The 26,413-nt window shown below is 36.4% G+C and overlaps 6 protein-coding genes across 7 annotated transcripts; 2 read left to right on the top strand and 4 right to left on the bottom strand.

The window, feature by feature from the left end:
* The first annotated feature begins 1,098 nt into the window (after positions 1–1,098).
* Positions 1,099–4,390, top strand: VAR1 (FtsH extracellular protease family). Its single transcript, XM_012218290.4, has 5 exons — positions 1,099–2,670; positions 2,900–3,146; positions 3,244–3,427; positions 3,678–3,849; positions 3,983–4,390. The coding sequence occupies exons 1-5, from the start codon at positions 1,348–1,350 to the stop codon at positions 4,202–4,204; spliced, it is 2,148 nt and encodes a 715-aa protein (XP_012073680.1). The 5' UTR covers positions 1,099–1,347; the 3' UTR covers positions 4,205–4,390.
* Positions 4,391–4,608: 218 nt separating this feature from the next.
* LOC105635252 (serine/threonine-protein kinase BSK1) lies at positions 4,609–10,007 on the bottom strand. The gene is made up of 9 exons (XM_012218289.4): positions 9,286–10,007; positions 9,044–9,179; positions 8,564–8,697; positions 8,287–8,392; positions 7,039–7,124; positions 6,178–6,366; positions 5,676–5,840; positions 5,483–5,596; positions 4,609–5,102 (listed from the first exon to the last, which is right to left on the bottom strand). Exons 1-9 carry the CDS (start codon positions 9,628–9,630, stop codon positions 4,848–4,850), a joined length of 1,530 nt encoding a protein of 509 aa, XP_012073679.1. The 5' UTR covers positions 9,631–10,007; the 3' UTR covers positions 4,609–4,847.
* Positions 10,008–11,910: 1,903 nt separating this feature from the next.
* Positions 11,911–15,505, bottom strand: LOC105635251 (protein ALTERED PHOSPHATE STARVATION RESPONSE 1). Of its 2 annotated transcripts, XM_020679784.3 has the most exons (5): positions 14,338–15,505; positions 14,075–14,244; positions 13,446–13,669; positions 13,001–13,284; positions 11,911–12,877 (listed from the first exon to the last, which is right to left on the bottom strand). In XM_020679784.3, the coding sequence occupies exons 1-5, from the start codon at positions 15,314–15,316 to the stop codon at positions 12,585–12,587; spliced, it is 1,950 nt and encodes a 649-aa protein (XP_020535443.1). In that variant the 5' UTR covers positions 15,317–15,505; the 3' UTR covers positions 11,911–12,584. The 2 variants fall into 2 exon arrangements, with proteins under 2 accessions (XP_020535443.1, XP_012073678.1); XM_012218288.4 differs by having other exon boundaries at positions 11,911–13,284; positions 14,338–15,504.
* A 3,779-nt stretch (positions 15,506–19,284) lies between these two features.
* On the bottom strand, positions 19,285–20,357 carry LOC105635250 (DUF241 domain protein (DUF241)). The gene has a single exon (XM_012218286.4). It carries the CDS (start codon positions 20,324–20,326, stop codon positions 19,430–19,432), a length of 897 nt encoding a protein of 298 aa, XP_012073676.1. The 5' UTR covers positions 20,327–20,357; the 3' UTR covers positions 19,285–19,429.
* Positions 20,358–22,832: 2,475 nt separating this feature from the next.
* LOC105635248 (transcription activator-like protein) lies at positions 22,833–23,404 on the top strand. Its single transcript, XM_012218284.4, has one exon. It carries the CDS (start codon positions 22,866–22,868, stop codon positions 23,142–23,144), a length of 279 nt encoding a protein of 92 aa, XP_012073674.1. The 5' UTR covers positions 22,833–22,865; the 3' UTR covers positions 23,145–23,404.
* A 62-nt stretch (positions 23,405–23,466) lies between these two features.
* Positions 23,467–25,884, bottom strand: LOC105635249 (uncharacterized). Its single transcript, XM_012218285.4, has 2 exons — positions 25,058–25,884; positions 23,467–24,458 (listed from the first exon to the last, which is right to left on the bottom strand). Exons 1-2 carry the CDS (start codon positions 25,589–25,591, stop codon positions 23,685–23,687), a joined length of 1,308 nt encoding a protein of 435 aa, XP_012073675.1. The 5' UTR covers positions 25,592–25,884; the 3' UTR covers positions 23,467–23,684.
* Positions 25,885–26,413: the final 529 nt, after the last annotated feature.

Below are 26,413 nucleotides of genomic sequence, written 5' to 3'. Positions count from 1 at the left end.
GCAGATAACTCGTGTTTGCATGTGAAGCTTATAATTATTATCTGTTGGTCATGTCTGGGATGCTTGGAGACACTCTACACAAGTTTCGTTTAGTTATAATGAATGAGCACAGTGTAACTAGGACAATTGTGGATCTACATTTATTATAAGCTTTCTTTTGTCAAAGAAAAAGAGAAGATGGCTGCCGTGATTGGAACCTCTAAATTACTCGCCATGTTTGTTACATCAGTTTGCCTGCAAGATCTAATGTCGGTGCCTGGTGGAGGGTAACGGAACTGATTGGGGAATAAATTTAATAGGTGTTTAAGTCTGTTCATAAATTCTTGGTCTCTTTTCTGCGACTGTATGAAAGGTCCCCAAACAGAGGCAACAGATTGGAGAAAGATTGTCCTTTCTTTTTTTTTTTTTTGACTAAAAACCAAGCACATACACACTATATATATGCATTTTTTCTATTTTTCCCTTTCTAATCTCGTCCCTCATGAAGTGGGTTAAGATGCTTGCATTGCAATGCCACAGTTAGTCCTTCCTTGCCGTCAATGGAGTCTTGGCAGTCATAACTTGATGGAGTTGGAGCAATCTCGTTATTTGTCTATCTCATTGTTGCTTTGCACGGGTAGTTTTTAAACGATAACCATTGTGATCCAACGACAGTTCGTGAAGTGTGAGAATAATTGAAACGGGCCTTGTACTTTAACAATTGGGCCAGGTTTATTCTAACAAAGAATGACTTGTTTGGTTGGGCTAATATATTTTAACTATAAATAAAAACAGGACAATCTCTATTAATTTTGGGCCATTCCCTTTCATCTTTGTCTTCACAGCCCAAGCCCTTATGCATTTTTTCCCCCTTTTCTCAGAAAAATCGTTGAGAAATTCACCTAAACCTGTAGTGTAGAAACCAGAAACTTCCTTCAGGCTCTCCTGTCAAATATCTCAGTTATTTTCTAATTTTTGAAGAAAAATAAATTTCAAGGCTACCTCTTTGCCGTCACTCCCCCTAAATTGTAGAATTATAGCAAAAAAAGCAATGGCTGGAGGTTGCAATATCCACGTACGAGCAACCCAAGCAACGCCAAATATATGGCAAGCATTAAATCAACTTAGCTTACAAAAAAACTCCAACTTAAACAGCCTCTGTAACATCAAAGATACCAACTTTTTACCTTTCATTCACACACACTATTTTTTATGGTACATCTTTTTTCTAATGATATGAACTGAATTAAATTATTGTTTTTCCTATCTCCACGCCAGCAATCCAACATTCTACAATTGGATAGTGAAGAAGATAATATATAAAAGAAAGCTAAGATTGCATAAGCAAAGCAAAGAGCAGAGCTAAACATGGCATCGATTACCAATCCTTTGCTCTCTTCAAATTTCTTTGGTTCAAAAATCCTACTTTCTCCTCCAACTCCAAAAACTACTAAATCACCATTTCTTTTCCCTTTGTTCTCTACAAGAAAGTCTCAATTAGCTCAACCTATTCTCAACAAAAAACAGCCTATTTCAGATTCTTTGAAATCAATCCCATCACAAGCCACTTTGGCTGCTTTGCTCTTCTCTTCGCTAACCCCACAAGCGTTAGCCCTAGACAATTCTACTGTACCGACGCCACCGCCTGTAATCGAAGCCCAACCCACCAAACCCAGCGCTTCCAATTCCTCTCCTTTCTCTCAAAATCTTCTTCTCACAGCCCCAAAACCCCAATCCCAATCTACTACTGACCTTCCTGAAGGCACTCAATGGCGATACAGCGAATTCCTCAATGCAGTCAAGAAGGGCAAAGTCGAGAGAGTTCGTTTCAGCAAAGATGGTTCTGCTCTACAGCTCACCGCCGTAGACGGCCGCCGTGCTACCGTCATTGTTCCTAATGACCCTGATCTTATCGATATTTTAGCTATGAACGGCGTCGATATCTCCGTATCCGAAGGAGATTCCGGCAATGGTCTTTTCAATTTTATTGGAAATCTTTTATTCCCATTCCTCGCTTTCGCTGGATTGTTCCTCCTTTTCCGCCGGGCACAGGGCGGTCCTGGAGGACCTGGCGGATTAGGCGGGCCCATGGATTTTGGAAGGTCGAAATCGAAATTTCAAGAAGTGCCAGAGACTGGTGTTACATTTGCTGATGTAGCAGGAGCTGACCAAGCAAAATTGGAACTCCAAGAAGTTGTTGATTTCTTGAAGAACCCGGACAAGTACACAGCTTTAGGAGCCAAAATTCCAAAAGGGTGTTTATTAGTAGGGCCACCTGGAACAGGTAAGACTTTGTTAGCTAGAGCAGTAGCTGGAGAGGCAGGAGTGCCGTTTTTTTCATGTGCAGCTTCAGAGTTTGTGGAGTTGTTTGTGGGAGTGGGAGCATCAAGAGTCAGAGATTTGTTTGAGAAAGCCAAAGCAAAGGCTCCTTGCATTGTATTTATTGATGAGATTGATGCCGTAGGAAGACAGAGAGGAGCTGGTCTTGGAGGTGGAAATGATGAGAGAGAGCAGACTATTAATCAGTTGTTGACTGAAATGGATGGATTTTCTGGTAATTCAGGTGTTATAGTGTTGGCTGCCACTAATAGACCTGATGTTCTTGATTCGGCTTTGTTAAGACCTGGAAGGTTTGATAGACAGGTTACTGTCGACAGGCCTGATGTTGCTGGTAGAGTTAGAATACTCCAGGTTAGCGCTCATGCACAACCTTTTCTTTATTTATATCAATACTTGTCATGCTTGATCTGGTTTAGTGCTTGGCCCCACATTAAACACCTGCTAGTTTGCTGTATTCAGTATGTTTCTTTTTGCTGAAACTGGGTCTCCATTTCAAACTAATAGAGCTGAATTATGTTCGAAAAATATTGCCTTTATTTAACCTCTGCATGCTCAACTTGTTACTTCTGTAAATGGGCAGGTTCACTCAAGAGGGAAGGCCCTTGCAAAGGATGTGGACTTTGAAAAGATTGCACGGAGAACCCCAGGATTCACTGGAGCTGACTTGCAGAATTTGATGAATGAAGCTGCCATACTTGCAGCTAGGCGTGACCTTAAAGAAATTAGCAAAGATGAGATCTCTGATGCTTTGGAAAGGATCATTGCCGGACCAGAGAAGAAAAATGCGGTTGTCTCAGATGAGAAGAAGAAATTAGTTGCCTATCATGGTAGACAATGCTAATGTCCTGTTTTTCTCTAGCTGCTTGCTATTTTGTAGGACTTGATTCAGGAAGCTAACTGTGTCTGTTGCCATCCAAATTTCAGAGGCTGGTCATGCTTTGGTTGGTGCACTTATGCCTGAATATGATCCTGTGGCCAAGATATCCATCATTCCCCGTGGTCAAGCTGGTGGTCTTACATTTTTCGCTCCAAGTGAGGAGCGGCTTGAGTCTGGACTGTACAGCAGAAGTTACTTGGAGAATCAGATGGCTGTTGCATTAGGTGGAAGGTTGGTTACTGTCACTGAAACCTATTTTGCTTATTGCCTAGCGAAACAGCATAAAGTTAATGAGTAAATATCCTGCTCTTGAGGCTGTTCTTGAAGAGTGAATCTAACCATAACCTTATAAAATTCCCTTTCGGTATTTTGCCTATAATTTTACGGCTCTATCAACGTAGACCTGATTGGAGTTTTCTGACCCTTGATATTTGACTTTAATGTTTTGAATGATTATGTATTCCTCTCGTTGTAAATGCAGGGTTGCTGAGGAGGTAATCTTTGGTCAGGATAATGTGACAACAGGGGCTTCGAATGACTTCATGCAAGTTTCAAGAGTAGCAAGGCAGATGGTTGAGAGATTTGGTTTCAGCAAAAAGATTGGGCAAGTTGCTATCGGTGGACCTGGTGGAAATCCCTTCTTGGGTCAACAGGTGAGGGTTGTTCTTGGATCTAGACAGTTTCATTTTAGTTTCACTAGCTGCCTTTTCCCTCTTATTAACCGTCTCTGCATATGATTCATGATGTAATTAAGAAAAGACCTGTGTGCGTGTGTTTTAACATCAGATGTCATCTCAAAAGGACTACTCCATGGCCACTGCGGATGTGGTGGATGCAGAGGTAAGGGAGCTGGTGGAAAGGGCATATGCAAGGGCGAAGCATATCATCACAACTCACATTGATATTCTCCACAAGCTTGCTCAACTCCTCATAGAGAAAGAAACCGTTGATGGAGAAGAGTTCATGAGCCTCTTCATTGATGGAAAAGCTGAACTATTTGTTGCCTGATTCCATTTTTAGGCATGAGCAATCATGTTGTATTATATGTTTAATTTACGAACAAGCACATATCAAAACCACATTAGTTACTTGATTAGTACTTAAAAAAAAGATGTGTATATGCAGATTATAGTACAATCTTCTCAATTTTTTTTTGTCACATTTCTTAAAGAGCTGATCGTCGTTTTGCCAAAATCTTTACTGATCTCATGTTTAATTCATATTTTAGATACATGAATTTTGATTATGTATTTTGTCAACCCTCGAGGGGTTATTGAAAGGTTTATAAGTCTATAGCAGAAAAAAGCGCATGATGAATCAAAAAGGGCATGTTATTTATTATTAATTTTTAAAGGTGTTGGGGTTCCAATAGTTTATTAATTAGTTTTTTGTTTCCTGTATCGGCAAGCACATTGAAGTGGAATCAAATTTTTATTTCATCCAATTTGGAGGCAAAAACAAGAACCACATTGCAACAGCCAGTACAGAACAGAAGGACCACCTCTCCGTCTCCCCCTCCCTCCCACTATTATGTTACATTTTGGATGAGAACCAAATTTCTACATTTTCATTACACTAACCCCAAATTTTTGCTACAACCACCACAACAATTCACCTACGAAGTACAAAAGAATTATTACAAAGTCGCTCCTCAAGATCCTCTTCCGCCACGTTGCCTTTTTTCTTCTAGGGCAGCAGCCTCATTCAACATGTCAGTTGCATCTTTATGCATATCTAGCTTGGCAAGGGCGACTGCTTGCATGTAAAATGCTGTAGACCATTCAGGGTATACACATTGTGCTTGCATAGCATCTCGGAGGGCAGCATCTGGTTGATCACATAAAAGATAGCAAAGACTTCTCCGTGCATAAACAGTTGGAGAAACCATTGTTCCGACATCTATGAACTGCACAAACACCCATCATGTATTTGTTTCTTAAGATGCTGGGGTAGGAGTCAATACGTGTGTATGTATGTTTGTGATTAATACATGTTCTTTTCATCATCTAGACTACTATCTTACAAGAATCATTCATACATAATAGGAAAATTCATATGAATTAGAGGATTAAGAAGCAATAAATTCCTGGTCGAGATATCCAAATTTTAACTCAAAAACTTCATTTTTTAGCTGGGTAAATATCCACACCCAGTTTTACTGCCTAAATCCAATGCAAATGTGCAAGTAAAAATCACATGATTCACAAAGCATAAGAGAACAAGGTAACAAATAACAACTAGATATGATCATTTCATTTTCACATCAAGCAAGAAAGAAATACGCACCTGAGAATAACACTCTATTGCAGTTTTAAACTCTTTGTCACGAAATGCTACGTCTCCACGCTTTCTTGCCTCCAACATATCTCTCATTTGTTGGGTCCACTCTTGGAATGATAGCTAAAAACCATGTCAGATAAAGATTTCAGAATAGCATTACAAATAGGCATCAGAGAAACTATACTCATAGTTCAATTACCTCATTTGTTCCTTCATCATCCTTGTAGTGCGTCATGACCAAGATCTGATGGATAGCTGTGAGATCCATTCGTGAACATGCATCACCCATTGGAGAAAGAGGGTGTTGTGGTGTAGGCGGCGCTTCCTCGTGCTTTTGAATTCCAAGCATCACATAAGACGGAACCTGCAAAAGAAGATATATGATTCAGAAACTGAATCCATTACAGGAAGGCTAATTTCTAAATATTGAAAGGGTGCTTTGATGCTTATCGTGGAACTGTAAATTTTCATATGCTAACGCAAAAATCCTCTCACAATAACAGTATTGAATATATAAAAGCTGAGAATGGATTAATGTATCAATTGCCAGAAATTAATTAGATCTGCAGTTCACCATCATGACTAGCAATCTAGTGTTCCAAGAAGTTTAGTATGTTTTTTCCTGTTACTAATTTAATATACTTTGCATCACAATATCATCACACAAACCAAAGCAAACAAAGTCAAGGAAGACAGCTTACATCGGGTTTATTTTGCAGAGGCTCAATTGTTGCAACCAGGTCCTTGGTATTTGGCCGCTCTCTAGGTTCATATTGTAAACATCGTGAAGCAAGATCAAAGACCACTGTTGCCTCTTCAGTTGAAAAGTTTCCCTCCAAATGTGAATCCATTAAGAGAAGGATGTTTTTCCCCCGTATCATATCAAGAGCCTGAATGAATAATAAATAGAAATAGTACATCGAAGTTATTAAAAACATACTTCCAACACACAACATAACATTCAGCAACTGTATCACAGCAAGCTTATGGCTACGGCTCATGATCTTGAACATTCATTATCTACTTGTTCCATGACCATTTCAACTATGAAATTTAACGAAATAAATGGAGGGGAACCAAACAGAAACTACGATAATTTCTGCAGCATCTACAGACCTATTGATAATTTAATGAACCAAATATAAAAAAGAGATTAAACTATCCTTTTCCACTGAGGGGAAAAATCCTGTTAGGAACAAACCATAAAGCAGGATTTAATAGGTCTAATCAAACTTCAATTAATTTTTCAATTTGATTTGATGTTTTGACTAGAGAAATTCATTTAAATTTGGTCAGAGCAAATAAAAATGAATTAAATTGATCTACTTTGTTTTCAAAATTGTGACAAAAGACCACAAATCAAATCAACAAGTCCAAGAATTGAATGTTAGAGAAGAACAAAAATTAGCCTGTTTGAGCGGCCCACAAGACAATGCAGCAGCTACTTGATATATATAAAACTTTGTGGTAAGAAGCATCATCAAATGACATACAACTGAATTTTGGTTTTACCATCCAAAAAATATAAATTACAGACCAGAGATGGAATTTGAAATACTTACATGACTAGGAGGGATGTGCTTTCCGCTGAGAAGATCCAAGAGGACAGTCCCAAAGCTGAAAATGACACTTTCAGGAGTGACCCTTCCTGCAACAAACATATCAGCTAATAACATTGAATATATATATATATATATATATATAAACATAACAGTGCACACATTAAATCCCTTATTCAGACATTTTTTATGTGTAACTTCTAGATATTTCAATTAGCATGAAAGCATTTCTCAGCAATGCCATGGCATATTCACAACCCCCTACCTTCTTTCTGCATGCCTGAGCTGCGAACAATGTCTTCTCACTTGGCATCAACATAACGTAAATCCTACTTGTCGCATTCAAAATAGGATGATAATTCCACCAAGCTTCGTGATTGTCTCTTTTTCACTGACTTGAATCTTAAATGACTTCTACATGTAAGTTCTTGCCATATTGCTACTAAATTTAACTTCCAAATCAGCCCAAATCATTGTAAAACCTACAGGCTTCGGTGAAAGCACAAAAGTTGAACATTGGGTGAAATTTTCTAGCGGGTGTTTTTGCACTCTATCAAGGGTTTTTCATAACTACTGCAGTCTGCAGACCACTGCCCTATGGAATATGGCCTTTTTAGTAGTATGATAACAAGAAACAATGGCATGAAGATATCAGTGTATTTCAGACATGACAAAAATGGAGAAGTTATACAGCATAATCTATAATATATGAACTTTCTGTTTATGAGTTTGTTTGGTTCAAAGCAAGGGGAAAACAGAAGATATGTGAAATTGAATTATCTTCCTCCATTTGGGTACTAAAAGGACGAGGGAATAGGAGAGGACGGAGAGAAGGGACATGAAATGAAATAGTGTTAAATTACAAACATAATTCTCTTAAAAAAATTTTAGCATTACCAAAGGTTTGATGAAGTACAAACAGAAGACACTTGACTTATTTTTCTAAGATCTGATCTAAACAGCAGAAAATACATTTTCAATTGTTTCTCTTTTCTCCACATTTCCTTCTAATAATTTCTTTTCCTTTCTCCTCCACTTTTAGATTGCCACACAAGCAGTTAAATTATAGTATTCAACTTTTCCAAACTTTTGTCATAGAGCACTTCATATCATCATTATTTGAATCATTAATACGCAAAAAGGGAAAGAAAGGATAAAAATAGTGATTTAACTGACTACTAACATTCCCAAGTCCAATATAAAAGATGTCTGCATGTAATGAATAAGATGTGCAAAAAAGCAAAAGAATACCATTTCTTAAATACTCGGGGGGTGTATAAGCAAGATTTGTGCTGTAACTTTTTCCATCTCTACTATTTTTCATCAAGCCAAAACACGAAAGCCGAGGATCACCATTCTGCCAAAACCAACCACCAAATTACCACTTCGGTCTCACAAATCCAATAAATGCTCAAGATAAAACAAAACCGGATATTTTGCAATAATGAGACCAGCACAAAAATATGTGGTCACAAGAATTACTAACACCTCAAACAGACTAGATAAAACGAATCAAATCATTAAGTACCTCGTCAAAAAGAACCCTATAAGCATTTAAATCGTGGTACAATGGACGACCTTCAGAACTACAATAATCTAAAGCTTCAGCGATATACAGAGCAACTCTTAAACGCATGGCCCACTCGATGGTTTGGTTTTCCCCTGTTAAGGAAAGTAAGTAAAATTATATTCAGGGGCACAAAGTCAACTTATGGAAATGAACTAGTGAAACTCGTGAAGGATTCAATTGATCATAACAAAAGCAGAGATCATTATATTTGGTAAAGATTCTTTCTCATAGTTGCAGCTTAACAACATCAAAGAGCCTAGAATATTCTTTCCAAAATACTATTTGCCTCACGTAAATAAAATGAAACGAAATAAACCAAGCTACAACTCTGCTGAAATCTAATCTAGGTTGAAATTTCAAGTAACTTATGAAAGCAGCATAGAAATGACAGATTAAAAAGAAATTAGAAGGCCGAGAAGGCGAGAATGCAAAACATACAGTGGAATAAATGTTTGGCAAGGGTATCATTGGGCATGTACTCCGCCACCAATAGCCTTTCGTCCCCGTCGCAGCAGTACCCTATCAAATTAGCTAGCCTCTTGTGCCTCAACTTCCCAACACCCCAGGCCTCATCCTTGAAGAAATCATTTAGCAGAATAAAAACATTACTAAAAGAAAACCCTAGAAACGTAGGTAAAAATTAATAAGGAAATGGAAGAAGAATGATAATAGGAATTTACAGCGAACTGCTGGGGATCAGGCCAGGCAAGTTTTGTAAATTTCTTAACAGCGATCCAAGTGCGATTGTCCTGATTCTGTAGGCGGCCTTTATATACGACATTGGGCGCCTTTTCACCGCTTTCAGAAACGATGAACTCAGGGCTAAAGTTGTTGGTAGCGGCTTTTAGGTCAGCTAAGGAAAACTCAATGAAAGAGGGGATGCCTCCGGAGGCAGCAGTGCTAGGTTCGGTGCCATTGGACGGATGGCAAGGGTGGTGATTCTGGTGGTGGTGGTTGTTGTGGTTGTTAGAGGCTTTTTCCTCCGGAACACGTACTTCAAAGAAGGAAGATTGGCAACAACCCATAACTCGGTCCGAGTTAACTGAGTGAGCTGCCCCCTCCACCAAAACACCGTTTCAGAAAGAAAACATATAAGAGAGAAGGTAAGGCGGGCGGATAGACAGCAGAAAGAGAAACGGTTTTGTCTACCTCGTCGAACTCTGTTATAGCTTTTCCACAGTAGACTTAGCGTCCGTGTGGACGAGTGAAAAGAGAGTGAAAGAAAGAGAAAAGTTCTGCTGAGTGATTAGCAGCTGCTGCAGCTTTCTTTTCCTTTCTATTTGCGCGTTCTTTTTTCTTTCTTTGTTTCTCCTCCCTCTGTCTCTCTCTGTCTCTGTCTCTCGCTCTCGGCACTGACAAAACCCCTCCCTCTCTCTCCGTCTCTCTGTGTTTCTTTCCTTTCCTCTCGTATTGAGTTGTCCTTTTTACGTGCTGGAGGGTATTTTTGTCTTTCTATCCAAAAACTCATGCTTATTTCTTAATGTTTGTCTTTCGCGATATTTTCGTTTGATTATATCCATCCACTACTCAGACACAAAACTCATATTATTATATTATTATTTTCCACCAAATTATTCTTCCGCTCATTTTATCCCGTTGCGAAAATGCTACTTCCCAATATTATTAACCTCAGCCCTATGGATCATTGGTTTAATTAATATTAATTACACATATAAATTAAATATTATAATATAATAAAATATATAATCCCGATCAGTTTAACAACTGATCACTCAATTTAATCCGTTTTTTTTTTTAAGATTAAAAAATAAAATCGTCTAATGGTGAAGTCTGTTTACCGATTTTTGAAATTGACCCAACATATAAGTTGAATTCAATAATTACGCTAATTGCATTATTATTATTACATTATTATTATAATTAAAAAAATTATATTTTCACGTAATTATTTGTTATCATAATACTATCCTGTCGTACCTATTTTTGTTATTGCCATGGTACACTCGTGTATTAATAGTAAAACCAACACAAAAATAAAAAAATTATTAAAATATTCTATAATCTCCACAAAACTCTGCAATTATTCTCTCTTAAACTATAATTTATTAATATTAATTTGTAAAATAATAAGAATCATGTAAATGACAAATCTGAAAGGTGTACGGTTGATCTTGATTTGATGCCTTACCCGTCTCATCAGCTGCCGTGAGCTACCGGAAACCAAAACATATTTTCTGAGAATCCAAAAATAAAAATTATTTTATTTACTTGCTAAAAAACAAAATGAAAATTTATATATAAAAATGGCGCTTTCCATGGAGATGGAATGGAGACACCAGACAAGGCCCGAAATACCGCTGCTGCTTTCTTCCAGTAATTCTGAAACAATGTTCTTAAATTATAATATTTTAGATTAATGTTTGTTTCATATTCTGTCAACTATAAATTAATTATACATAACACTATCATTTCCTTTTAAAAATTTTGTACATTTTGAAAAAAAAAAAAAATATGGCAACTTCGTTGAAAATTAATATTATGGCTTAATTTTCTTTTCATTAATTTGTCTGAATATACCGTAAACAGTGAAAAATTAAAAAATATTTTTTAGACAGGTTAATTTCTAAAAATATATACGTGGCTAAACTTATCCAAACGATTATATTCTGTGCTCATTTACTGTCACGTGTAATACACTGTTTTATGCTCTTCAGCTCGCCCAACGCAGCGCGTTGCGTAATGCCTACGAGTTTTCATTACGAGAGGAAATGTCGCTCATCGCTAATAGAGTTAGTCGCGGGTCAAGGATTTTTTTGTCTTTTTTCCTCTGGTTCCACACATGGGCTTTTGCTTTGGGTTTTGAGAAAAAGGGTCAATCACACGCAACCCCAGTGGAAGCTTTATTGCAATTTTAGTTATCTCGTCAAATGACATCATTAATGCTTCATTAAGATTACGCAATCATCATCTATTTTAGTAAGTACCATTTTAATTGTTAATTAAGGTTTAATATTGAATTTTTCTATTTTTGAAAAACCAAAATATCATAATTTACAACCACTATAGATTTAACTCCACAACAAACAAAATATTTGGATATGGTTTTTATTTTTTAAGTAAAAATATTTGACAATGTCCATTACCATATTAAGTGTCCATTTAATAATTCTAAAAAATACACTCACGTCCATTTAATACCATATTATTTTAATTTCATCAAATTATATAATGTTATTTGATGAAATTAAAATAATATTATACAATTATTTGCAAAAACTATTTTAATAATGTTATCTGAAGCTAATTAACTTTGACATATCAGTTTCCATACTTTCCCCAGAATAACTGTCTCAAAGCAGAAGAAATCTATTTCCCCATTTGAGCTTGAAAATGTCTTTTACTGCTACGCTTAACAAAGCTTATGCAAAATATAGACCTACTTCACATGCAATTTGGAATCAGAAACACTTTTCTACAAGCATAGGATTTAAGAATCTTCTATATTTGTAAAAAGAAGAAGGAAAAAAAAAAAAGAACAGTTTTGATTCCTTCACTACACATGTACTGACTGGAATCACTAAAATAATCCAATGAGAAAGCTGAAAATTTCCGTTGAGAATTCTGTTCTGACCTGAGAAATTAAGCAGTAGCTCATGACAATAAGACTGCAAATTCATCATCAAATTGTCAAAGGAAGTATACCCTTATGGCTCTGTGCTTTTGCTCAATTAGAAATTTTCTTTTTTTACAATAACCTTAGCAAATGGCAACTCAAAAACAGCCCATTATTACCAGGATGCTCTGCTTCATAGTGTCAGACAAAATGTCAAACTGACAGAAGATGGGTGAATCAATGAAAAGATCAGCTTCTTCAACTTTACCAAGAGCCATTGTAACAGAAAAATAGATTGATACTTACACCAGCTGAAGAATTGCCTCGAATTTTGACAAGTTAAAGTTAACAGGAAAATGCGAATAAACTCAATGTAAGATTAACAAAAGGACCTTCTGGATTCTCTCAAGTAAGGCTGCTTTCTTCAACATGAACATGAAGTTCCTCATAAAATTGCACACTTTTGGCAGAGAATTTCTCTATTGCCATGAAAATCTGTCTAAGACCAAATTGAAGACTATTATTGTTGGTCATTTCACTCTGATGCACAGCCCTTCCTGTGACTGCGCACATCTTCTTCCCTCGAGCTTGTAATACCTTTTGCATCCTTTTCTCTTCTCTCTCCAAGATCTTCATTCTTTTCTCCAATTCCTTATCCGCAGTCAGCCTTTGCTGCAGCTGTGTATAGTTCCTTTCCACTAGTTGATTTACATTCATGAAAAATCCATGCATAGCATTAGTCACTTCCATCTCTGAGACTATACCAATGGCATGTGACCACTTATTACAGAAAGCAAACAAAGGGGGTGTCCCTGCCCTACCAGGAGAGACTGGTGGTGTTCCGTCTTGCATTTCTTCAGGTTCATTTGGAAGAAATTTCAGAAGCCAACCATTTACAGCATTGACGTAGCCTCTCTGTGCAGCGATCCAATTGGAAAAACCCAGATTCCAGTTCTGAAGCTCAACCTTGAGTTGCATTGCTGCTTCTAGATGAGTTTCACTAAACTTCCCATTAGACATAATGGCATCTAAACTTCTGGCTTCCTCAACTGCTTGTGATTGGGATCTGTGACATTCTAACATCCCTTTCCACATTCCAAGTAACCTATAATAACAAGTGAATCAATTAATTGCTCTGTTTATAGCAGCAATAACTCAACTTAATCCAGATAGTTGTTGCAGACAAGCATTTCAAAAAACCATAATCTTTTTGTTCCTGTTAATTTCTAGTCTAATTTTAGTTGTGTAAACATAAATAAGACATACTTTTGAATAAGTTCGTTGATCAGTGACCACAACTCTTCATCCCTTAGCTTACTGATAGTAATTGATGTCCTGTCAATAACTTGAATTGAAACTTTGATTTTAGTAGATAATGTCCTGACTACAGTTCGAGCAGAATCAAGTTTATTGGCTTCTGCAGCTTTCTCGCCCATATTTTTCATCTGCCTATAGATCCTCGCAAGCATAATACGCAATTTTTCCTCAGCCTACATCACAATGAACATCATCTTTCATCATTATTACTTATAAAAGTAACCTAAGAAATTTACTCAGTTGATTCTTTCTATTGCCTTATGCATATATTTTAATTTTGAACTTGTCAACAAAAATTTTTCTATGACATTTTAAAGAAAATAAAAATTAAAAATTATACTCAAATATGTAAATTAGGCAAGAAAAGGAACATGATAAGGAATGAGGAAAAGTGTCAATTGCTTTATTTATAAAAGAAATGCAATTAAAGTATTACAATACAATCTAGTATCTGCAAAGCAATTTTTATCAGAAACCTAGCATGCATTCCAAGGAAAAAAAAAAGGAGAGAAAGAAAAAGATAAAGCAATGTAAAGAGCTACTGAGATGAAAGCTTCTTGGGAAAGAGTAAAGCATACCTTGACTTCATCATATAGTTTCCTCTCCCACATGCATAGCTTCTTGATAATGGAAGACAAATTCACTGAAGTCACAGCCAAATCTTCATCAAAGCTCACACCAACAGAACCAATCTTCTCTGTAACTTTAGAGGGTATCACTATGAAAGATAACTTCTTGGAATAAACTCCTATAGGAACAAAGAACAATCAATTTATTACTGAACTAAAAGAATATTCAAAAAAACATAAGGTAAAACAATAAAAGCAATTTGAGAATTCACCTTGATAGATAGAATTCTTATCAAAATAACGGAACTTTCCTGTATCAAGAATCTTTAATATTTCATTTCCCGATTCTGCAGCCTTCTCAAAAAGATCCTCCAATTCTTTAATAACCTCGGAGGTATTCCGATTTTTAGACTCTTCCGAATTTTTATTCTCTTTGTTCTTCTCTTTGTCCAGAATAACCTTAGATTCTGCAACATGAACTTCATGCTTCGTCACATCACCGCTCTCTACCGTCAATTTCGCTTTAATCTGTTTCTCTTCTCCCGCCAACTTCTTAGAATCTTCACCAAGTTTACTTTCTCCATGAATTTTACTTTCAAATTCGTCTTTAAGCTCTTGAATCCCTTCCTTATCCTTGGCCTGTAATTCATATCTCTCATATGTATCGAAGAAATTTAAGAACTCCCAAGTGGAGCCACTTGGAGGGGGAGGAGGTGACGGTGTTTTCCAGGCAGAACCACGGTCAGGAGAGGATGCACCATACGGAGTCGGCGAACGAAACAGTCCACCATTGTTCGTGTAGTAATCGTACTTACTATGTTCGCGATAAGAATACGAAGTTGATCTGGATGGAGTCGGAGTTTGCCGGTCAAAATAATTGGGGTGGATTTGGTGAAGAAGATCAAAATCCGTATCCCCTGATTCTTCGTCCTCCGAGTCAGACGGGAAATCGAGATGCGAGTCTGAGTTTGAACTCGAGAGACAGTGATCAGGTGACGGAGAAGACTTGCATGGATTAGGTCTTATGGCAGCAGAATCACCACTGGACGGAGAATGAGAACGATTACTATCAACGTTTTGTTCAAAGAAACGGCGGAGAGTAGAGCCAAGAGCTTTGAGGGAGTGCATGTAGGCCACGTGAGCATCCGCAAGGGCATAGCTTTGGTAGAGAGCTTCCTCGAGATACTTGCAGCGATCATGACACAGGGACACCGCCGGAAGATGGTCAAGTCTAGAGGTGGAGCAGCCCATCAAGGTAACGTCAATTCAAGAAACGCTGAACTCCGGTGACTGGAAAGTTAAAAAAACGAAAGCTTTAGTGCATTCAATTTGTATGGGTTAGTGCAGAAATTAGGGATTAAAAGGGGAGAAAGAGAGACAGAAAGTGGAGTTGAGTGTACTATGTTGAGCTTTTATGGACTATGGAAGGTAAGGGTGGCGGGATTGCCATATAACGTCTCTCTTGTATTTTTGCGGCTTTTGCATTTATGGTCCTTGCTTTTTGTTTTCTCATATTTACAAATTTGCCACCAGCATACGTTATTTCTTTCGTCTTTACCCACTGCGTTATTTATATTTCTGATTTCTGATTAGTGATCAAATAGTAATTAGCATAACGTTCACTTAATATTCTCCAACAAAACGACATTGCATTTGTATGATTATATGAAACAAAATAAGCCACAATCCATTGTTTAAATGCCATAAAAAGTCATAATACCCTTATAATGGTGGATTTGACAAAGCCAAAAGGAGGATTTTTTTTTTTTTTTTTTTTTTTTTTTAACTTTCAAACCAACTCATAGTGCTCATCATAATTATTCTTTTTGCAGTTTGTTTGTTTATCACGTGAATGATGAGCAAATGCAATTTCAAACTCTTTAATTATATTGATTTGGTTATAGATGTAAATAAAAGTAAAAAGCCAATATATATGAGGGGAAAAAGGAAAAACAAAACGACAAAGCAAATCAAGGGAGGGAAGGCATTTCAACTAAACTTGGATGCAAATGAGATCATATAGCCTTTTCTCTTTTTCTTTTATTTTTTTGACATAAAAAATTCTTAAAAATATATAAAAACAAGAACTTGTCAGGGTTGAAGCTATGAACTTTGGCAGTAGTATACATAATCAAATACTTAAATCAATAAACTATAATTTTTCTCTTTAATTATTAATTTTTTTCAACAAAAACAAAGATTATCTGTTAAAAATCAGTTGCCTTGAAACACCTCGATATGATAATCTAAATTAAGAATGCTGTAGCCTTTTTTCTTTTCCCCTTTTTTGAAGAGAATTACTCAAGATTGAGGGCAAGAAAATTAATTAAGAGGAGTCACGTTCATGATGGGGATTTTGAATGTGAAGCTATCTTAAAAGGAGATTGTAGTGGAATTCCAACTCAGTAGGAATTGTCTGGATTATGTTTTCTTTTTGGTTTGTGTGTTTTTGAGGTGGTAGAGAGATCAGAGGAGGAGAAGGCATGTTTCCCCATTATATGATCCTAATTCCTAAGAAAGGCCATAACTTTTAGGACAGTGCAACGTATAAAAATATACGTAGCTTACTTCTCTGAGTCTCAGCATGCAAGAAAGTTCTTTTTGTGCCACCACTTCGTATCATCATTATGTTATGTATAGGACATGGCAAAGGGAAACTTTACCCATGTTACTACTGCCTCTGTTATTGCAGGACAAGTATATTCTTTCCTCATCTCCAACAGTAAACCCTTAATTGATTTTAACCCAATTAAGTTTGTTTTCTTCTGTATACTGGGTTGGTTTTGGTTACCTGATTTGAAGAGTTTCTTGGAAAAAAAAAAAACTAATATAATGGATTATTCTTAACTTAAAAAGGGTATATGAACAAAAGAAAGCAATACTTTAGTGCAACGGTCTAATTCGAAATGGGCTATAGTGGCAAAATTTCACCTGCAATTCTGAACTTTCTGTAACCCTAATCATATAAGAAAATGATAATGTTATTGAAAATAGAAATTCAGCCTTGATCAAGTAATTATGTCATGATAAGTATACTTAGAGAAGGATTTTAATTAACTGAAAGACTTATTAGGTCCTTGATTAGTTACTAATTAGGTTGTGTATCAATTATCAAGCGCATGCAGGCACAGTTCTCAGTACTGGAAAAGCCAAACATATTGCTAATCCCATAGTTAAGAAATGCTATTTAGGGTTCATTCTATTATCTGTAGCTAGATTAGGTGGAGTGGTCCAATAACTTCCTTCCATCTCTGTGGTCCAAGCAATCAATCTGCAAACTAAAAAGCATAACTCATGGCAGTGAGTTTCAATAATTTTACGAATAATATCATCAGCAGACGTCGTACAAGGAACATGAAAGGCCTTCCAAAGGAACTAGTTTTGAGGAGAGAAACTTTGGATGTGGGGTTGTCAGCTCTTATATCGGGTTCAAACATTTGGTTTTAATTTGCTGAACGTAATTTAAAGATTCTATTGGCCGGCCCATACAATGAATATTGCATCTTTTTCAAGAATGGAAAATGTAATGGGTTGGTCATGGCTGGATAATCAAGATTCAAGTCCATGCATCTGTAGCGATACTCAAAAGTTGCGATCTGTAGGAGCTGAGGACTGGATTCAAATACAACAATTTGAATTTACTAATTTGGCACATATAATTAGACATATATGTAATTAAATTACTTTTTCACTCTCTTTTTAAATCCCTACCAGAAGTCACAGAAATTTAAAAAAGGGGAAAGAAATAGCAAAAGTAAAGAACAAGATGAGAGGATCGGAAAGGAATCAAATATAGAACTTGCATAGTTGCACGAGGCAAATAAGGATATATTTTGTATTATACATATATATATACACACACAATGCCAACGATAAGTTCCTAAACAAGTTAAAAAGCCAGTTATAGGCTTATAGGAAAAAGAGGAACAATAATATTCATATATATATATATATATATATATATATATATATATATATATATATATATATATATGCACATTAGATTAATGGAGCCCAACATATATATATATAGATGATAGATCCTCCAATAAATGAAATTTCAACTATTTGCTTTATTAATGATGGACTCGTACATGTATTAATTTATATTTTTAAGATTACATTACAGTATGGAAAATATATATAAAGATTGGAACGTTAAATGCTAAAAGGGTCCACTGCTTGGCTTTCAAATAATTTAATTTTTAGCTGAATGAGGTTGTCAATGGCGGTGGAGAATATGTTTGAGAGCAAGTTGAGAGAAGAAGGAAGCAATAATGCCAATCATAGGAAGCATTATATGGTTTTGTCTCTTAATTAATCCCTCCATATTATCTCCTACCAAAAATCTTATATATATGTTGATTTAATTTTAATTATTGGGTACATTACTTTCCAGCAAAAAAACCAAATTTTAAATTAATATGTACTGATACATACCATGTGCTTGTTAATTTGCCTAAGCTAAGCTGCAATTGTTATTATGGCCAACAACCTGCTCCCCCTCTTGTGTTAATTTGATTCTTGTAATTTAATCATATATATATATATATATATATATATAAACTTTATATATCTCCTTAAATAGAAAATTTCTTGAAATTGCATAATTAATTTGATCAACATGTATTTTCTTATCAATTTGTTTTAATATTTTATAGTTTGGTGTCAAATAATTATTATTCCATTCCGTTTTTCCTTTTTTTTTGTCAGTTAACATCTAAATTTGAATTGGCAACTTCGCATTAATATACATACACTATTATCAAATTCTTTATTGCAAGAGTCTTCTTGTATAACGAGATTCATGTTTTTTGAGAGTCATGCTATTTTATAATTTTTTTTGCAGTGGATGCTATGCAATTAATGGTTATTAAGGGAAGATGGGATAAACAAAGCAGTGAACTACATTTCCAGATAAATTTTAATTGTATTTTTCAGATGTTTAAATTTAGAATCACGGTTTGCGATTGATGGGTAATAGATTAAACACCCATTTCATGATTGATGAGCTATTTTACAGTATGTGTGGTGTCCACTGAATCAATTAAATGGTTTAGCATATGAGTGAGTCTGTATACAAGTGTACATAAGTTTTTCATCGCTTTTTATATATTACCCAATTCCATCAATGTAAGAAACAAATTAAATATTATAAAGAGTCACTCGTGTTCTACATTGTTATAGACAGGCACATGCAGATGCAGGTATGAACAAAGTTTTGCCGGATATATATATATTCAAACATTGGATTGACAAGATCAACACTATACAGTACTATTAGATATCTGTTCAAATTTGGACACTGTTCTTCCATATTGGACAAAACCCTTAAAACAGTGCAAGCAAAAAGAATACTATAGTCTATATATTGAGTAATGAAACTCTTGTGTTAATCAAACTCCGAAACACTTTCTCGCCTCCACTTTCAATGCCGCAAATACACATTTCCAAATCTTGCATTCTCTTCAACACAATTCTCACTTCTTCATCTCCCTTCTTCCTCAATCCCCACAAGCTCTCTCTATCTACTTGTTTAAATTCTTCAATTTCTTCCTCGATTTTCGCTTTCTTTGCTCTTTTAGGCAACCTCAGTGCCATCCACGACGATTTTCTTGAAGCAAATGATAAGGAGATTCCATTGAAAAGCGCTACTGAAACGGACACTGTCACTTCAATAACATCTCTTATAACACCAACTATCTCTGCTTCAGTAATAGACAATTTATCCAATCCAGCAGGAATCGAGCATTGCGAGATATTTCGAATAGTGCAGGCGAGTTTAGACATCTCTTTAGCCATTTTATTGCGAGATTTGATATAAAGAGCAATTTTTGAATCGTCTCTCTTCCTTGTAGCTACTTGAGCAGCAAATTGCTCTTCTTTCAAACCCAAAACTGAAGTTTGGAAGATCCCATAAACGTCAACAAATCGTAGAAAATCTTCCAGAAGATTCTCTACCCATTTTGGTTGGCGGCGAAGAGCTTCCTGAGTTTGAGGAAGCTGGAGGATATCGTCAAGGGAATCATGGACATATTTAAGGCGGGTAAGGCCGTCGCAGAGCCAGGAGGACGTTCGATTCTCAGATTTAGAAGACCAAATTCTAAGCTGATTGATTTCGTCTCTGATTTGGGAAATTAAAGGGTGAGACCTGCAAGGAAGACTGATGGATCTAATATGGTGAGAAAGGGGCGGTTTAGATAGAGGGCGATTGGGGAGTTTGTTAGGAAAGGAAAGAGAACGCTTGAAAACGCCGACCATTACTGTATATGAAGGAATTGTTTCAAGAAATGTTAGTTTGTTTGAAGAAAGCAATTGGAGTGAAGAGGAGAGGAGAAGAAAAAGAGTATATAAAGGTGCAGGAGAGGAGGGAGACTGGATCCGGGAATAAATACAGCTGTTACTGTTCGTTAACCCAAGTGGGGGGTTAGAGTTTGCAGACCCAAGGCGGTTCAACTGGAGAGGAGACACATGTGGTTTTGACACGCTGGCTTTCTTTCATTCTGGGGCCCTCTTTCCATGTATGACTCTTCGCTCTTTCCATGTGGTTCAACTGGAGAGGAGACGAAATAAGATTAGCGTTCTTTTCTTTTTCTTTCTTCAAACAATTGTTAAAAAATAACTTTTACCTCCAAGATTTAAAAAATTCTGAACAAGTTGTTCAATAACGCGTTATTCATATAGCTTGTGACTTGGCGTTGTAATGTACCTAACTAATGATTCAACAGGGTCACGGATAGTTTTTGGGTCCTCAAATACAAAATTGGTATTCGGTGGTTTTCAGTTATCAAGGCATGTGGGTCGAACTCACGTGGATCCTTAAATTGCAGATCTCCTTCGAACCCTAAACTGACTGAGTTAGCAACTCGAAGAAGATCTGTGTATTGGCTACGATTGCTAACAATAATTTTACGCGGAGCTTGGAGCTTCAACAAGATTTCACCACCTTATGAAATCTTTCCAATTAATGGTTACAGCTTAGAATAAAATGATCTGGATCCAATTATTTCAAGTAGCTAGCTTCTACAATGTCATTAAAATAAATAGATTTTAGCCAACAAAATGCTGAATGGGTGGTAAGAGGACTAAACTGCTGAATATAAGAATATAAGTTTAATTTCCAAGGCACTGAAAATTTTAAAATTTTTACGACCAAAAAGAAAATTTAACATGCATAACCGTATACGTATGCTGGAGCTCCAAGAATTTTGGATCGGAAACCAACTTAATTAATTAAGGGGAAAAAAATTATGGTGATAGGAGAGAATGATTAGCACCCATCAAATTAATTAGAAAATTGTTTAATGGCCATCGAGTAAAGCAAAACGGCATTATTGAGCTTCCAAGCTTAGATATATGCAATGTTTCTGACAGTTGAAGGTCACTCTCATTCAACCAAAACAATTGCATGTTAGTTCTGCGATTCCATTGCATGAAAAGCACAGCACACGCTAATTTAATTACTTGACAGTAGCTCAGACATGACATGACAGATAAGTTTGTCCTCAAAACCTTCCTAACATCCTCTGTTTAGAGACGAGATTTTGGAGAAGATGATGAAATGGCATTGACAGTAGCATACATGAAATGAAATTATAATATATGTACTTGTACCTTCCTTTTATCAGTATTGGAAAGAATTAATCCACGTTAGTGTTTGCTATTGGAGGATAATATTATACACCCATGCATTGGTATCTATTGACTCATTCCATGTGGAAGATGATTAGTAGGCATCTTAACTGAAACTCTTTTCTTTTTTTTTTTTTTTTATATTAACAAAAAGACCTGCAGTTCACGTTTTATTCCTTTCTGGTTCTGGTTCTTTGTCCCTAAGAACATGCTCCTCATTTCCATATATATAATATGTTAGTAATGCTTAACCGGTTCCCATATGCCCTTATCGACCATATGATATTCGTTACGTTTTTCTTAATTAACTATATAAAAAAACTTCATCTTAGAAATTTGACAAAAAAAGAAATTACATTTCTGAAAAGGGTAGCAGATTTGGGATTTGAGTCTTAATATAGTAGAAAAGGGATATAAATTTTTTTTTAAAACTTTGTATTAAAAGTAAAATTTGAATAAATTGATAAACTAGAAAATGATCGAAGAAAGTGGATTGTATTTTATTCAATTACGAGTTCGTTTCAAAAATGTCAATTTACATATTTATAAAGAATTAAAATAATCATTATCCGACCAACACAATGTTGGTTGAGATAACAAGCGACATCAAACTTCTGCAGGACGAGAATATAAATTATAAAAAGAATCTTTACACTTTATGGCCGATTATAAAAAAAAAAAAAAGAAATCAAGAATTAATCATAGAAAATAAAATTTTGGTTAGTTTTATAAATATTGACAACATGTGCACGTTGCTAGGGGTAGGTTGTATGGGGAAAAGAATAGGGATTGGCTGGAAATTGCTTGAAAGAGAATGAGAGAATTTGACTTTCTTGTCAAAATATGTTTTTCAATTCCTTTAATTTTGTTTTAGATTTTAGGGATTCATACAAGGATGGGCCTTGGCTTCATAGAACACAAAGAAGTTAAAACATTATAGCCCGGCCCAAACCTCACTATAGACCCATGGACTGGATAAAGACCAAAAATTAAACATTAAAAAAATGAAAAATGAAAAGGAAAGGAATACTATATGCAACGTGGCAGCACATCTATTTGCCACACGATTACTAACGACACACGTGTCGTCAATTAAGCAATATACATCAGACTAAAGATGGATAAATAAAATGAGCAAACGGAATTGGATGGCAAAAGCTGAGAAACAATGGAGAAGGATCGAGAGAAGCAGGAGAGGGAGGGGACGTTGAATCACCCACAGCAAATTTCACCTATGAAACCAGTGACCCGTGAAGCCTACGGTGGTGGAATGTATGCTAATGAAGCGGAACGAGAACAACCGCAAAAACAGAACAAGAAACCCGCTAGCGACACACAGAGTGCTGACGGACCGGCGGAGAAGTCCACCGCCGAACCCAAGCACAAACCGCCACCTTCTACCGGTGATCGAGATCTTGATATCACTGGTCAATCTTACATTCAGTGACCGAGTTCGCGTTCATGTATAGTGTTTTTGTGCTGGTGCTGCTTCTTCTTTGTACTGTTTCTAATCTTTAAAACGTAGCCTAATGTGATTACTGGACCCTGTATACTTAATATACATATGGATGGTTATTGTATTAGGTACTGAGTTAGACTTGGATTTGGGATGGACCCATTAAGCCCAAATTGCAAAAATAAATGCTAGGATTTGCTTTGTATTGAAATCGTGAAGAGAATTGAAATTTGCAATCCAATTGGAATCGAGTATGGTAGGTTTGGTTGCTGTTCACTATTACACCTAACTGTCCAAGATTAGATGGCATCAATTGGACAATAATAACATTATATAACTACTTGTGTTAGAATTCTTAGTAAGAATTTAAAAAAAAAAAAATTACAAGAGTGTCATTATATCTATAATCTCATCTACTTATAAATGAAGCAAAAAATAAAAATCACCTAAAAATAAACCCCGAAACCGGAAAAAAAATAAACGTAGTTTGTTTTTTTTACAGTCTTCCTCTTAACAACACAAATAACTCTTTTAAGGCTCCCCAATGCCCAATCTGCATATTTCCTCCGGAGGCGGACTGTCCCACTTAGCAGTCTGTCTCCTCATTTCATTGAAATCATCAACACATTGCTTGAATTTCAAACCAGCAATCCGCTTCCTCACCGCGGCTCGTTTTTTCCCCGCCGCTTTGTCAAACATGTTCTCCCACCCTTCCTCCCATTCACCGTGAGCATCGCATAGCTTCAGTGACCCACTTTCCCAATCAGTCCAGCTCCAACCTTTATCAAGCCATTGCATTGCACGAGCAACGCAGCTCCCTTCACATACTGGCTTGCACGGCCTGCACTTAGCCCCACTTAGCGGACCAGGGCTAGACAATGCCGCCACGGGCACACCAAACCGGTTTGGCGGGAAATCGTACTGGCGGTCCGACACAATGCAGAAAGGGAGGCGTTTGGCGACAAAAGGTACGCCGTTTGTGGTGAGCTGCGCTTTGAAGGAAGTTTCCGAGTTGAGCAAGCGAAACCCAGATGAATCGAGTTTGGGAATGAGAGAGAGACGGGAGAGGGCTATCGTTGAAACGTTCAAATCTCCAATACCGAGACGGTCATTGAGGCCTCCGTAGTTGGAGCCTGACGGGACCAAATACTGACCGGGGATGAAGTTTTGCGGGTCCAGTGGGGCGTTCCAGTAACCATCAACTCGGGTACGGATTATCCAGTCATATTTGAAAATATTCTGGTTTTCGTAGTCCTCTATCATCGTTAGACATCCTTCTACGAGAGTAAAGTACTGCAATAGTCCCTGCAAAATAATAATTTATGATCCTATTATTTGACTTGCATTAAAACTGTCGATAATTTTTTTGACTATGAATGGTCAGATGCGGTTTTGGTTGGGTCGGGCCCCCGAATCGAACGAGCCAGGAGCTTACCACAAAAAGGGCTATTATTGGGGAAAATTCAAAATCATGTTGGCAAAAAAGGTTAAGAAACGTATATGCGTCACCAAACTTTCGTTTAGCAATTATTAAAAGCATTTTGAATTTCCAGTGATTTTGCCAGGGAATGGAAAGAAAGATATGGAGAACTGCGTTTCAACCAACATTTTTGTAACAGAAATGGAAAAATGGAAAAATAATCATAAATTAGTATAATTTGAAAACTAAATAATTTCTTTACTCTATTTGCAGCCATTAGAAAACGATAAATGAAATGAAACGAAAAAAAAAAAAAAGAGTTTCGATTTTAACAAGTCATGCTTATTTATGACTAATATTGTTTTACCTATTTGTTCATACCAGAAAAGCAAATAGGAGTCAAAATCAACAAAGAAATTTCATCTTGAAAATTGATACATAAATAAACAATTGAAATTAAGAATTAAGAAAATAAAATAAAAACCTGGATTCCATTTGGAGAATTCGCGGCGGTGAGGACTCGGACTTCAGATTCGGTTTCGGGTATGGGTTTGGGCTTGAAGATGCGAACGGCGGCTATTCTCGGTGCGACCTTCAGGAGCGAGAACTTGTAGGCATTTTGGTCTAAGGGACTGTGTAAAAAGAGGTCCGAATTTGGATACACCTTGAGAATATTCTCCACAATCGACGGACCAGTGAGCTCAAATCTTCTGGCCCCACCAACCAAACACACCGCCATTCTTGACAGTTCCACTTCATCTTTCCATGACCTAACCTTCACCGGCTCATTCCGATTCTCCGGCAACAGAGTTAGATTATCCGTTGAATTTGCGTTCCTGTTGAAGAAAAGGGAGGCCAGAGGGGCGAAAGTGGAAAAAGGACTGACAGGTGCAGCAGATATAGAGAAAAAAACGAGGAGAGAGAGAGGAGGAATAATCAGGAATAAAAATCTCCAATCGAGATCCGAAAACCGTTTCAACATATACATGGAGGAAGTCTCTTGTTTACTCTTCAGCATCTCGTTATCTTCTTCTACTTCTTGTTCTTGCTCTGATGGAAGAACAAATCACCAGAAACAGAGTTTTGGCGGAGGAGGAGTGGGTCTTGAGTGCCGGAGAAGATGGCACGGCCTTTTTGTGTGAGTAAAGATCATGTGAAATTGTATGGTTTTTGGAAGATTTTTCCTTTTTAGATAATTGCTTTATAAAGAAGTTAACATTATCATTATCATCATGCAGATGATATGATGTAGCCAACCAGCATTGTGCTGAATTTTTTGATTTCGTATTATTACGATTGGGAAATGAAACTGACCCTACGCTTGTTTTCCTCTTTATATATAGACAGTAACAATTTGGTGTGCTGGATCCGGATGCACTGGATTCTGTTCTTTGATAAGTTGTCCAGTACAAATATGCTTTAAAAATCTTGATGGAATTTATTTTATTTTATTTTTTAAAAAAAGAATATAAAATCTTATATATCCGGCGTTGGCACCAGCGAAGCGTTATTATTAGAAATAAAAAAAAAACGGTATATTCTTCATTTTTTCCAGCTGTTATTATTTAACCACGTTTCCTTTACAAATTACCTTAACAATAACATATTAAAAGAACTGCCTCTCTGTATTTAATTCCTCAGTGAGACAAGTCTTCTTCTTTGTCCTCGGTCCTCTCATTAATTTTAAAAATTTTAGATCATACCAAGTCTTTATCGCAAATTCCAAATTGGGAAAACGAAGTCAAAACAATTTCGCAAACGACAAAAGAGAAAAAATAAAAGCTTTGGGAAATTTCTTAGAGACCAGGTCCACTTCAGGGTACGAACTGGGAAGGAAATG

The sequence above is a fragment of the Jatropha curcas genome, chromosome 9 (assembly GCF_041381405.1).
Source record: "Jatropha curcas cultivar XTBG-Jc1 chromosome 9, XTBG_Jcur_1.0, whole genome shotgun sequence".
NCBI lineage: Eukaryota > Viridiplantae > Streptophyta > Magnoliopsida > Malpighiales > Euphorbiaceae > Jatropha > Jatropha curcas.
Note: the sequence above shows the minus strand (reverse complement) of the source record. Positions and strands in the feature narration are given on the sequence as shown.